At 31.3% G+C, this 13,348-nt stretch overlaps 2 protein-coding genes across 17 annotated transcripts in view; one reads left to right on the forward strand and one right to left on the reverse strand.

Annotated features, from left to right (window-relative positions):
• LOC143918162 (maltase A1-like) overlaps positions 1-3,979 on the forward strand; it is a 50,331-nt gene extending 46,352 nt beyond the window's left edge. Inside the window, exon 12 of the mRNA XM_077439902.1 lies at positions 3,890-3,979. The gene's annotated coding sequence lies outside the window, so the exon portion shown is untranslated. The remainder of the gene's footprint in view (positions 1-3,889) is intronic.
• LOC143918159 (dual specificity calcium/calmodulin-dependent 3',5'-cyclic nucleotide phosphodiesterase 1A-like) overlaps positions 1-13,348 on the reverse strand; it is a 183,445-nt gene that overhangs the window by 70,761 nt on the left and 99,336 nt on the right. For 9 of the 16 annotated variants that reach the window (XM_077439899.1, XM_077439894.1, XM_077439901.1 and 6 more), the window contains exon 2: positions 11,979-12,436. The exons of 5 other annotated variants lie outside the window; for them this stretch is intronic. In XM_077439899.1, coding sequence (XP_077296025.1) covers positions 11,979-12,219 — 241 coding nt within the window. In that variant the 5' untranslated portion in view covers positions 12,220-12,436. Of the gene's footprint in view, positions 1-11,978; positions 12,470-12,522; positions 12,548-13,348 lie in introns of all 16 variants that reach the window. 2 more of the 16 variants (XM_077439895.1, XM_077439896.1) reach the window with 2 other exon arrangements.

A 13,348-nucleotide genomic window follows, 5' to 3' on the forward strand; every position in this document is an offset into this window, starting at 1 on the left:
TAAATATATACTAGACCTTATACCGAAAATACATTTAATCAGAATAATACATAATAAATATGCATGAATCTACTGCTTACATATATACATATGTCACAGTAAATCTTTATTCTCCTGTGAAATTATACCATCACTAGTAGAAGTATGATTTCGCGAACTCAGTCGGTGAAAGCATATCACACAAATTAGGACATTGAAAACGGGGTGTCTTAAGATCATCAAATTTGACTTCTAATGTAATTAAACATTAATAAGCTGAAGAATACACCGAAAAAGTTTTATTGGAGGTAGAAGCAGAAATAAATGTTGGAGGTAGAAGCAGAAATAAAAAGTATTCGGAATATTAATTCCCTAAAACGCCAGTGAAAGTATACTTCCACTGCTAGTATGAAATCAATATAACATATATAATAGTTCTTAAATATAAATATGTATGTTTATAGTTTTCTCAATTTAACATGGTTTGTATATGTACGGTAAAAAAATCTTGAAAAATAGATTTCCCAATAATTCCGAATAATCTTAGCAGAACAATTTAAATTTGCGAATAATCTTTTTCTAAATTGGAATGGTGTGAATATTATATTTCAATATACAATATACATAAATATGTATGTATTTTTAAAATTAATTAATTTTTGTAATAAACATCATTGTCCTGGTTAATTGATAAATGAGTTGTATTCATATTTTATTCTCCTTTTAACTTCAAAAGATCAATTTTCATGTACCTATTCACTAAATTTAGACATACATACATACATATATGTACATATATCTAAAGAAAAGCCTCCAACAGACGACTTTAATTACGGCCGTTAATTAACTTGTTTATACGAACAAATAGTGTATGTTTCACGTTAATTATCCTCGTCTGTGCGCAGTTTGATATTAGCCATATCATCTAATTGGAATACTTATTTGCAAATTTTTAAAAGTAATATTTTCTCAATGGCACTTAATATACGTATACGTATTATGTGTGTGTTTTTTTTAATATGCTATTGTTTATATATATTTATAAATGTATTTTTAAAATGAACTCTTGAAAATAGCTCAACGAACAAAAGTCAAAAAGATCGAGTCAACCGACCATGTAAAACTTACTCTCCAGTGGATATAACTTTGCGCAGCGTTTTCCATAAGTGAATTTCACGTTAACGAAGAGCTTTAACGCGAAACAACTACGAGAGTGAGGACAGTAATCCAACAGAACCAATCTGACACAAACGACCCACTTCCTATGCAAGTTTCCTCCCACCACACCGGAAGTGAATTTCCACGTAAATCCAGACTCATTCGAGAATTTGCATACACGCATAACAGCGCGCTTCGAGGAAAAGTCGATATTTTAATTCATCGAATGCGGGGGGCTGCTACGAGGGAGGCTATTCTAATGGGAAAAGTGAGGGGGTGTTCTCGGGCTTATGTCGACTAATCACCGAGCAAGGAAACATGAGAGGCCGACCGCGTAATTGACCGTTACCCAACTGTATTTTGTTACATACTACACAGTATACGTGTGTATATAGGAATGGGTACTATAAGTACTATTCACACCCTCAACGGAGATATTGTTACGCCTACACCTATTTTGAGGTTCAGTCGGTTGATGTAACCGGGTCCTTAGTAGTCGATTTACCTATGCTTTAAAAAAACCTAAAATCTTACATGGAATATTTTGTTTCATTATATTCACATTATGGAGTTGAGTGATAATCTGCTAAAGGTTCAGTTAATCGGTCATATTTTTAAAAATTGTGTACATATAGGGTTGCCACCCCTATGGTTATGACCCGGAGTCTTTGGAGCTAGTCGTATCCGCGCTCCGAGTTTCAGTGTTATTTCTCTAAATGTGTAGTAAATCCCCTAAAAAATTATAAAAATAAATAAAATCGTATATAAGAAATTCATAATTTGTAATTTTTTTATTTTTAATTCTCAATTTTTCAATTTTTAATTTTTAATTTTTATGTACAAATTTTTTTAATGTTTTATTTTATTTGTTTTTTTTATTGTTGTTTTATTTTTTTTATGTGTTTATATTGGGGTGACCTGTAAAGACACTATGGTATACTTGTATATTAAAAATAAATAAATAACTAGTGTATATGCAAAGCGTATATACATATGTAGAGCTGAAAACGTGGCGCATATCAAGTGTACGAAAATTTGATACTATTGATTACATAGGAAATTTCATAATTTTGAAAACAGCCTATTCAAACATATTTCAGTAATCAGTCTTAAGAACCAAAATTTGAAATACATACCAAGATTTTTTAGATTGTGCAAAATACGTAAATATAGATGCCGATAAATTGTATGATGATATCTGCCTTCATGATGAAGGCAGATATCATCATATCTGATAGAAGGAAGATATCTTTTCTATAAAATTGCTCGATTTACTTGCCGATAAAAATGGTAAAAAGTATTTTCATATTATGTTGTGACTGAACATTATTATTTTATCTAATTTCGAAATGCGATAATAATTTCTATAAAGAAAATGTAAATCAATAATAATTGTTATTTGTCATAATCTCCAGGTGATAGCTGGGTCTGAGGTGGCAACCCTATGTACATCCGATTGCGATTCTTTTCTGAAATTTTCCATTTTTGTATGATAGATAATATGTACGTGAAATAAAAATCCCTAAGGTCCACGTAATATTATTCTGCACGTTATACCAAATGAATAACGCATGAAGACTATATGTATAAACGGAAACGTACAGTTGTATGTATAGATATAATTGTTTTGTTACAAAAGGGTATAATTGCATTTGTAAAGACGTAGAAATGTCCGAATGAATGAACTAATGAATAACAAATTAATTAACAAACGGGTTGAATACATTTTTGAAATTCCTAAACATTTTCTAATACAAAAAAATGACACAAAAAGTCGTGTTTGCAATGTAAAACATTATGAATGGCATGTATGTATAATATCTCCAAAAGATATCTGCCCAGATCTCACATGACAACTTATATTTTACCGGTATACTGGTAAAAAGCCTTAAGTCAAAAATTAGATGTTTTGAATTTGTATTGAGTTTGATTTGATATTGAATTTTTAAGTCAAAAAATGGATAATGATTTTGTTCGCAAAATAAGGATCTACAAATTTCTTGATATTTGAAATAAATTGATTTTCTCAAAACAAAGTTTTTTATTTTGACTTGAATACCGAAGATATATTGCAAAAATTAAATTCATGTTACGTGAATTTGGATTCGATGACATAATTTTGTTACACATATGAATTTGTATGGAATGCAACAACCTCATGGTATTATTTTCTCTTTGCATAATAAATAAGTATCTACGTAAATGGCAATATCGTTACGTCATGTGATTGTTATAGGCAATAGACTACAGATTTAAATCCATTGTACCCTTTGTACACCGAGAATTCAACGAACTATTAAACAGACCTTTCTCGGTTATCAATATCAGTGGCAATGAAAAAATCCATTGAAAATAATAGCATACACAGAAGTGGGAAAATTTATGACATTTTCAATCAAAACATCATAACTTATACAGTCGTATACATATATGTATTATACAGACATCACACGCATATACATAGGTACTATCATATGACCTATTTACAGCATATTATTTAAAATATAAATTTTTAATACTTTATTGAAATTCAGAGCAATTCTACGAAACAATTTAACATGTTGAATAACAATGTACGCATTAAATGAAAATAGTGTTTTTATTCAATACAAATTCAATAAATTAACCATCAACAAGTACATACATATATACATATGTATGTAATAGAAATAAATAAATAAAATATACATATATGCGTTAAAATTATAACTTATTATTTAATTTAAAATCATATGTATATTTATATCCACAGATAAACTGAATCCTCATAAAAAACTTTCATCCAATAATTTTAACCAAAGAAAATTTACTTGGGTCTTGAAATAAAGTGAAAACTTTTATAATAATTTTTTTTTAATAAAAAAGTAAATAAAAAACTCATATAATTTTTCCTCTAGAATGTTTTCCATGTCCTATGCCACTACGTTATTCCATTTTTTCGTCCTACATAGCGATACATTTCCCGAAAAATTCCTTGTGAAAAATAATTCCAAATTGGGCAATTTACGAGCAAGCACGAAACGCGAGCGAGTGCAATTTGTCGATCGTATAATATTCAAATTGTGATAGCAGTAACTATCGAGCAGACCCTCACATATACAAATTGACACATATATACATACACACAAATTTATTTGTAAACGTCACATGCGAACCACTCCAGCTGTAACGAATGGGTGCGGCTGCAGGCATAGTCGCCGGAAAAGCGCGCCACTTCCGGTAATAACCTTTGGCGTCGTAGTCGAGGAAAATGCACGGGAAAACCAGAGACACGCTGAATAGCAAGCTGCAAAATGCCATTCTCATTTTCTGAACAGCAGTCGCAGATATCCCCCGAGGAAAACTTTCAATACCTTATATTCACTTTGACCGGAAATGTTCAGCTGCATGTCATTCAAGATTTCAAGAAGCCACTTTAAGTGTTAGTTTAATAAAAATAACTAAATCATATTATATGATAAATCGAACTTTATATAAAATGGAATGTTGTTCTGTTACTGTGGGTATTGGAACATGATCAATAATGTGTACATATACGGAGCCCTTTTGTAAGTGAGCTCATCCAACATTTAGATATGAACGCTCCGAATAGTAAATGGCGAAACGATCGAAAGTAGAGTGATATAGTAAAGGTAGTACGTTGGAAAATTGAGGGAAACTTGAGTTGAAACTCTTTTGAATCAATTCTGACTGTTCATACATATGTACATATGTATACATACATATATGTTCACACAGATCAAATAAATGAACTTATTCTATAGCTATTGTATTTTATAATGTAATGCACATTTAAAATGTCATTAAAAAGGTTCAAGAACCTTTGAGCAATGTAATAAAAATAAATACTAGTTTTTAATACAAATGTACATATGTATGTATGTAGGTATAATCGGGATGTGAAGACATTTTGTAACGAAAATAATTCATGGGAAAGCTAAATTATTTTCTTAGTATATTTCATGTTATTATTGTTACAATTTAACAATAATACAATATTTATTTATACAATTTAATATATAATCCCTATTAATTAAATTCAGATTAGTGTAAATACGAGTAAATACTAGTACGAACTTTTAGCTAACAATTTTACCGATTTAAAATTCAGCACACTACCAATTAACCCTTTTAAACGAAATAATGTAGCCAAACCACTATCCCAATAAACATGTTTCAACAGAAAATACTCAATATAAAATAGTATTAACAGTGGGAAAAAATCCCAAGTGAAAATACATACTTTTGATTTTTGATTTGAACTGGACGACTACTTAGAGAGATTTGAAAGAAAAAAAGTACTACAAATGAAAGATAAAATACCCGACTATATATTTCAATATTCATTTTGAACAGGAAATTGACAGATTTTGTGACATCGACCGAACAACACCAAGATATAGAAAAATCACGCGATTTAAAAAACACATATCTCCGAATCTCTAGCCAATCAACATTTTTTATTACCAGATTCGTGTTTACTGGGCATATATCTATAAGAAATGTCATATCTTGTCTCTGAACCATTTTTCGTGTCGAACAGTGTTAGTGAATTAAACCCAATGAAAAGCTTTAAAAAAAAATTACCTGGATGTCAGATTGAAATTTAAGTGTAACGTTTAGCATTAAACATGTGTTAGAATTGATTTTGTTAGGACTGAAATTGGACTGAATTTTAAATGTTTGTATGAAAAATGTACATATAAGATCGGAATACAATACCTTAGATCAACGGTTTCCAAACTGGGAGGCGCGGACTATTGCCAGGGGAGGCGCCATAACTTTTTAATAAAAAAATAATTTTCATACCATAATATCTACAAATAAATAAAACTTCATATCGTAGCTTAACAGTAAAAATTCAATGCATGAATGTTTATTTTTATTTTTCTTTCATTTTTATATATACATTTAATTCCTATAAAAAATTATCCGGAGAAGAAGATTTTAAAAATTGCGCCTTTGCAAACGCTCTGTTTTAGCTAAAGATGCCCATTTAATTGCATATGTTCGATATGTCGCGGATAATAATATATTAGAAGATACATATATTACTTTGCAAACACATTCTTGGGAAGACCACATCCATTAAAATTTTTAATATAATAGACAGTTTTTTTGAAGAAAACGACATAAAGTGAAATAATTGCGTTGGACTGTGTACCGACGGAGCTCACTCAATGTCCGGACACAAAGCAGGTCTTAAAGCATTGGTCAAAAAGAAAGCAGCACATGCTATCTGGACACACTGTATGATTCTCAGAGCAGCTCTATTGTCAAAAAATATGAAAGAGGAACTGAACAGCATTTTTACAAAAGTTATAAAAATTATAAACTACATTAAGAATAGTCCTTTGAGAGCAAGGCTGTTTGCAAAGCTGTGTGCTGGTATGGAAGCTAATTATACCTCACTTTTGTATTATTGTGAAGTTCGCTGGCAAACTCGTGCAAAAATGATTCTAAAGGGTGTTTGAACTCAAAGAAGAAATAGCAACCTTTCTCGAAGAAAACCAACATGAAGAGGCACATTTGTGGACGAACGATAATTTTATTGTTAAACTTGCCTATTTGGTTGAAATTTTTGGAAAATTGAGCGGTTTAAATAAATCAATGCAGGGATCACAAATACACCCACTTGTTCAAAAAGACAAAGTAAAAGCTTTCATTAAAAAATTAAAGTTATGGAAATCAAATTTACAAAAGAATGAGTTGGATAGGTTTTCAATTTCCAAAGATTTCTGGGCCACAGCCAATATTGAAGCAAGTAAAAATATTTTTACCAACCACTTGGATGTTTTAGTGCTGCATTTTTCCAAATATTTCAAAGACCTTGATTTCTCAAAGTTTTTGTGGATACAGAATCCATTTAACTACAATGAAGAAGACGAATTCGAGCTGACAACCATCGAAAAATAAAAATTGATAGAATTATCATGCGATAGCTCACTAAAACAAAAGTTTCAAAATGAAACCATAATTAAATTTTGGATGAATCTTAGTGGAGAGTATGAATCTTTGTATTGCAAAGAAATGCAAGTGCTGCTACCGTTCGTAACGTCTTAGTTATGCGAAACGGGCTTTTAGGCACTAGCTGCAATGAAAACCAAATATCGAGCCAGGTTAATAGTCGAAAAGGAGTTACTCCATATTGCCCCCAAGATTTGATAAACTTAGTGCCAATAAACAACAACATCCTTCGCATTCAATTTTGATGTGTTAGATGTAGTTTAATTAGTAATTTAATATAAAAATAAATATATGTACGTGTTCGTATAAATTTATTTTATAGCAAAACCTTTTTATTATTTTGTCTATTGTAGAGTTCAGTATTTTATTTGTAAATAAAGGTTTATTATTTAAAACGTGTCTATATTATTATATCTATTAAAAAATAAAAGGTAGGGAGGCGCGGAAAAAAAAAATTTTTTAGGGAGGCGTAGGAGCATAAAGTTTGGAAACCGCTGCCTTAGATTCAAGCTTTCTTTCACTTTCATTCGCCGATTTATCAACGAACTTACATGTACCCGCATAAAATCTCGATCGAGCTTACAAATCTGCATACCTGCGAAAGACGGAAAAAGCACATTAAGATTTCAACAATTTTCAAAACGAACAACCAAAAAGAAAAACACGAAAGAAAGAGAAGTTATAAGGTTTAATTCCACGGGAGAGTTATTCGCCGGTTGATTGCGCGATTTGCATAAGGAATTGGATTAGAGCGTGACGTTATGGCGAGGTCGGGAATAGGTTGGAAAAATCTTAAGTCATTCCGGGACAGTTTTATAGACGATTCGAATATATTAAAATCCTTCTTAGTATACATATATACATTCGAGACTAGGTATAATTTAATTCACATCGCACACTTCTTTATTCATCCGAGCTGAATGTAAAATTATTATTATCAGGGGTTTCATTACTATAATATAACCCTCACTCTCCCCCCATCTTGTACAATATTAAAATTCTTCGCGTGACCGCTAATATCCCACTTTGAGAAGTGCTAAGTTCTTCACCATTCCGAAGAGAAGTTAATGGGCGTGTTCTCCCTATTATATTCGACACTTATTCGGCCCTTTCACCATTCCATAATTATAATTAAAGGAACGTGCTGATATTGTATTTGAAGCGTGTAATCATAAGTTTACAAATATTCCACTGGTGAATATTTATACAACAATTTTCATTTAGCTAGGAGATATTTGATCCTCTACGTGCTTTGCGATGTTTTTGTCTTTGTTCAGTAAATATTTGCTTTAATTAACATGTCGGGCTGTTTGACTTATATTTAAAGCATACCTACGTATAACGGTTTTAATTACGTTTGTAGAAAATTAAAACATAGTTTTGGGAAATGTAATAAAATTAATGAAAAAAATATTTGCGATTAAACTTCTGCATATGTGTACTATTCATTTAATTTTGAGCAAGTAAATAACTATTTTGATATTAATGGATAAGCAGTGTTTATTTTATTTAATATTTTGCATATAATATGTGTAATTGGGTACTATATTATATGATATACATTAATTGAACCGCATTTTGTTAAAAAAAATATTAATTCTTAGAGTAATAATTAGTATTAGTGTCTTAATAAAAATTTCATGTTCTAACTCTATTTTTTTAGGGATTTTATTTAAAATAAATAATTATCTCCACCCTAAAAAGGATATACAATTTTTATTGAAATTTCAAATATCAAATTAATATTTTGAAAATCAAATTGGATTCTTATTAATTTATTCCATATTTTAATTTGCAAGAAAATCTATTAATTTTTATGAAAAATTGCAACAGCTCCAAGTTCACATAGCACTAATTTTCCAATTTTGAATAAAAAAAGTAATAATTGAAAATTTCTCTCGCCTTTGTCTCCACTTCAATCAAATTTAAGATTCATAATTGAATATCGAAATCAATTACGATATACAAACAAAATTAATTACACCCAAAAAACGTTCTACATGTTTTTGCCTATGGGCGGATTGAATTAATCGTAATTATATTGTTTTCCTCAGCCTGTTATTATCATTCGTGAAACTGAGCACAGTATTAATTAATGACAGAAGCCTCATATTATATATGTACTTAAATACACACAATATAAATAATCCGAACAGGAGACGTTACCAAGACAACCGCGGATATTTCAGCCGTCTCGATCATCGTTCGGCATTTAATTGCTTAAATAATAAACTCTAATTGTTTGTTTTGCTTAAGCTGATATGGAAAGGTGGGTTTCAACAAACCAACAGCCCCCAGAAATCACCCACCACCCTCTTTTTCGTGCAGGGTGCGTCGTCGTTTAATAATAAATGGCTCTTTACTACGAGTGGGATTCGGAATATTTGCTCAAATATGTTTCGGATGGTGAACAACCACCCCAGACCCCCACCCCTTCGTCGGTTTGCTTAGGCTCTGAAAACTCGACTAATATACATATGATAGCTCTGTCGTTTTTGTCGGTCTTCCGACTGGTAAACAAAAATAAATTGGTGGCGTTGCGCAAAAGTCGTGGCGAATCTTCAGAGCCGAGCGGTACGTTTTATTCGTTTACGTTAAATTTCCGCATTATATGATATGATATTTAATTTCATTTCACAATTAGGGCGTATACGTATAATATGTATCTCAATTGTGATAAATTTGTGATAATAAATCTGAAAATTAAGCCGAAATACGCTCAACCCTGGCAAGATTAAGCCGACGGGATTAGTGCGCGTAATTCGGGTATACCAGTTTTGTATTATTATATTATACGTATTTACCTACATATGTATATAGAAAGGCCTCGCTTTCGATAAGGAGAGTATTAAGTGTATACAATAATAATACAATTATCAATCTATTTTGAGCCTGATTAATATTTAGGTAATTATTGTTGAATTAAAAACAATTGATCATTCTATAAAGTTGTAAGTGCTAATAGATAGAGTCGTAGTGTATATGTACATATGTACACAGGAGGGGCACTGCTTCACACATATTTCTCTTAACCTAAAAATTAAATAAATTTTGTATATTCTTGGTGACTCGTCAAGAGTCACCAAGTGTTTCTATATCCCGCTTGCCAAACGGTGAGCAGAACCGGTTCGTAATTATTCAGTTCGAGACTGTCGCTTATCTGTCGTGGTCCCGTGGTTGCCAGCTTCAGTTTACCTGCTACTCTCGCACCTGAGAGTGGTACTGTGTGTTTAGTTTAGTTTAGGTAATCCGTCGAGGTAGAGAAAAAATATCTGTATTCCCGTATACAGATGGTCACTTTTAGTTGGATGTGTACAGGTCTCTTTAGGGCAGAATACTCCTGCCCCGATCGTAGATATTCCCTAAACTATTCGGAAAATACACGATACTTACATATGATGAAATTGCCAATCCAAATAAGTAAATTCTGTTATTTTTATCATTAACCATTTTGAATTAATCACATTTTTGCTATTTTAGAACATATTATGAACGAAATCGATAATTTGTTAAAAAAAAGTAATTTTCCCTGCATAAAATTTTACTATAAATGTTTTAAGTTCACGAACGAAGGGGGTGAAGCTTTAGCCTCCTCGTGCCCCACCGTTTTAAAGTCACGAGCTGGCCTGTACGTACATATGAAATAAAGTCAAAATTACAATATTTTCGAAAAAAATTACCATTATATAACATTAACAATATTAAATAAAAGTACATTTTAAAATTATATACATATATGAACCGTTAAAGTGTTGGAAGTCCAATTTTCAGTTCCCAAAAAAACTATTTCAGTTTGACATAATTCACAAATCACTTCTTTTAATTCGATATGTCCAAAATCTCGGAAAAGCAGAACAATCTTATATATGTATGTATTACAGGCCACCAGTATTTTTAAATATTGTAAAACGCAAAATATTAGAATTAATGTTTTGTTAGACATTTATCGATATGAAGAAAAGTGGACTTGGCCAATTTCAAATATGACGGCTCATATGTATTTTATTTTTTAATTTATTTTATTTATTGAAAAATCAACAGACAACAGGATCTACATAGATATGTATAAAAAACAAATAGTAAATATATAATATATGTAACATCCGAGTCCAATAACAGATTTTTACAAAGATTGTGAAAAAATTGAAAAAGATAAATATAAGGAAAACAAATGAAAAAGAAAAGAATAAAGGCTATAACATGACAAAATATGTAGATAAGAATTAATATGTACGTATATAAGAATTAATAATATTTAATATGATTTATTTAGAGTGACATACTAAATGTATCATACTCGATTTTAAAATCTTAAAGAAAAAGCATATTTTATTTTTCCATTTAAAAATACTTCAATTCAACCGGAACTTAAGAGGGTTGGACCCCAGCGCCTTGTCCATACAAACGTATTAGACTTCTCCCTTCCTCAATTATTGCACTAGAGAAATTATTATTTTAATATGCTATTTATATTCAATCAATTTATCAAAAAAAATTGAAACATCCCTTTGGTGTTTATGGTGGATATCCATAGCATATTAACAAATAATTTCTCTAATGCCATAATCGAGGAAGGGAGAAGTCTAATACGTTTGTATGGACAAGGCGCTGGGGTCCAGCCCTCTTAAGCTCTGAACTTTGCAGTTGTCATTGTATTTGTAATAGTTTATTGAAAGGTGTATGACCTTTCGAGCATCACGCTCAATAGCACCCTTCCCATCCCAATCACATCCGTTAACATAGATCGACTTCTAATTTTCTTAAATTTATAATATGTACATATATCCCAAGTTTCAAAACTAACGCCCCACATATTGAAATTGAGGTAGACCTATCGATTTCTGTAGAAAGGGTATAGTATAACAGCGTCTTACCTATAACGTACGAGTATCCGTCGAGGGTGAGGACGCACTTTCTGGCGTTGGGGGCCGCGGGGGGGCGGTGTTGTCGGAGGGCGCGCGCCCCTTCGGAGCGTCCGCCCCCCGGGTCACTGTGGCACTTGTGCACCGGGTCTTTGCCCCTGATGCCCCCTTGGCCAGGGCTGTCAACGTCGCTCTCGGCTGAAACATCTCTTCTCAGCTCCAACCGGTTCGGGGTGCTTCGCCCACTCTCCATCTTGGGCTTTAACGCTACTGTCTCCTTATCATCGTCACCATCGTTATCATCTTCGTCACCACACCACCACTTCTTCCAAACGCCCCAGATCACACTTCGCCACAGGATCGTTGTCGTATCGAACCACGACACGATTGCTTAATTTCAGTTTAATGTTTATGCGAAAATACCCAATATAGTCGATATGATCAACATCACTTTTACACTGTCCTATGTCCTTGGTTTTGATTCGAAATTCATTTTAAAATTACTAAGACATTTTTTAAATAACATTTACGTAGAGATTTGGCTAAGAGAACTTACATTTATGCCAAAATATAAAGTTTTCCTATCGTGCGATAAATATCGTAATCAGATGAAAAATTTGTCTACATACAAATCTCTACGTGATTGGATCAATAATGGAAGATTTCACACAAAAAATTGAACGCTAATTATAGAGAAAAAAGACAGGCTTTGATTAGACGTAATTTGTTTTCAAGACAAGTCCAATTAAAATTAATATGATGTAATATGTAATTGATCATTTAATTGACAGGCATTATAAAGAAATACTTTCATGAATTTTTAATCATAGAATACGAAAATATCAAAGTTTTCCAAGAAACTTAAATGTTAATTATACTTCTCATTTTATAAATATCAGAATCGATTATAGTACAACATCAAAATAAAAAAACATTTAAATCGTGTATATTGGGATGAAATCGTAGTATTTATGTACACATACATACATGTACTTAATGGAGTGATCACATTTGTTTAATTTTTGAATTATTTAAAATATACTCTCTAATATTTGGAGCTATTTCTTTCATTAATTTTTCGCGGAAACTTTTCTGACAGTCAGTCAAAATATATCTACATGAAAAGACAATATTTAAGTTCAAGATTATAACTTTATGAATAATTTAAACCATGAATTAAGAGTTTTGTATTTTACATGGATTTTAATTGGACAAGTCAAGACAAATTAAAACGAGTCACTAAAATTTCGTATCTTTTAATTGATCCAACTGTGTCTCTAAGTAAAATTAAAATATAGTTTTAAATAAATAATCCGTTCATTATTATTTAAAAACATGTTGTTTTGCGCTTAATTTTAGATTCCATTCCGATATCAAAATTT

The sequence above is a fragment of the Arctopsyche grandis genome, chromosome 10, assembly GCF_051622035.1.
Source record: "Arctopsyche grandis isolate Sample6627 chromosome 10, ASM5162203v2, whole genome shotgun sequence".
Taxonomy (NCBI): Eukaryota; Metazoa; Arthropoda; class Insecta; order Trichoptera; family Hydropsychidae; genus Arctopsyche; species Arctopsyche grandis.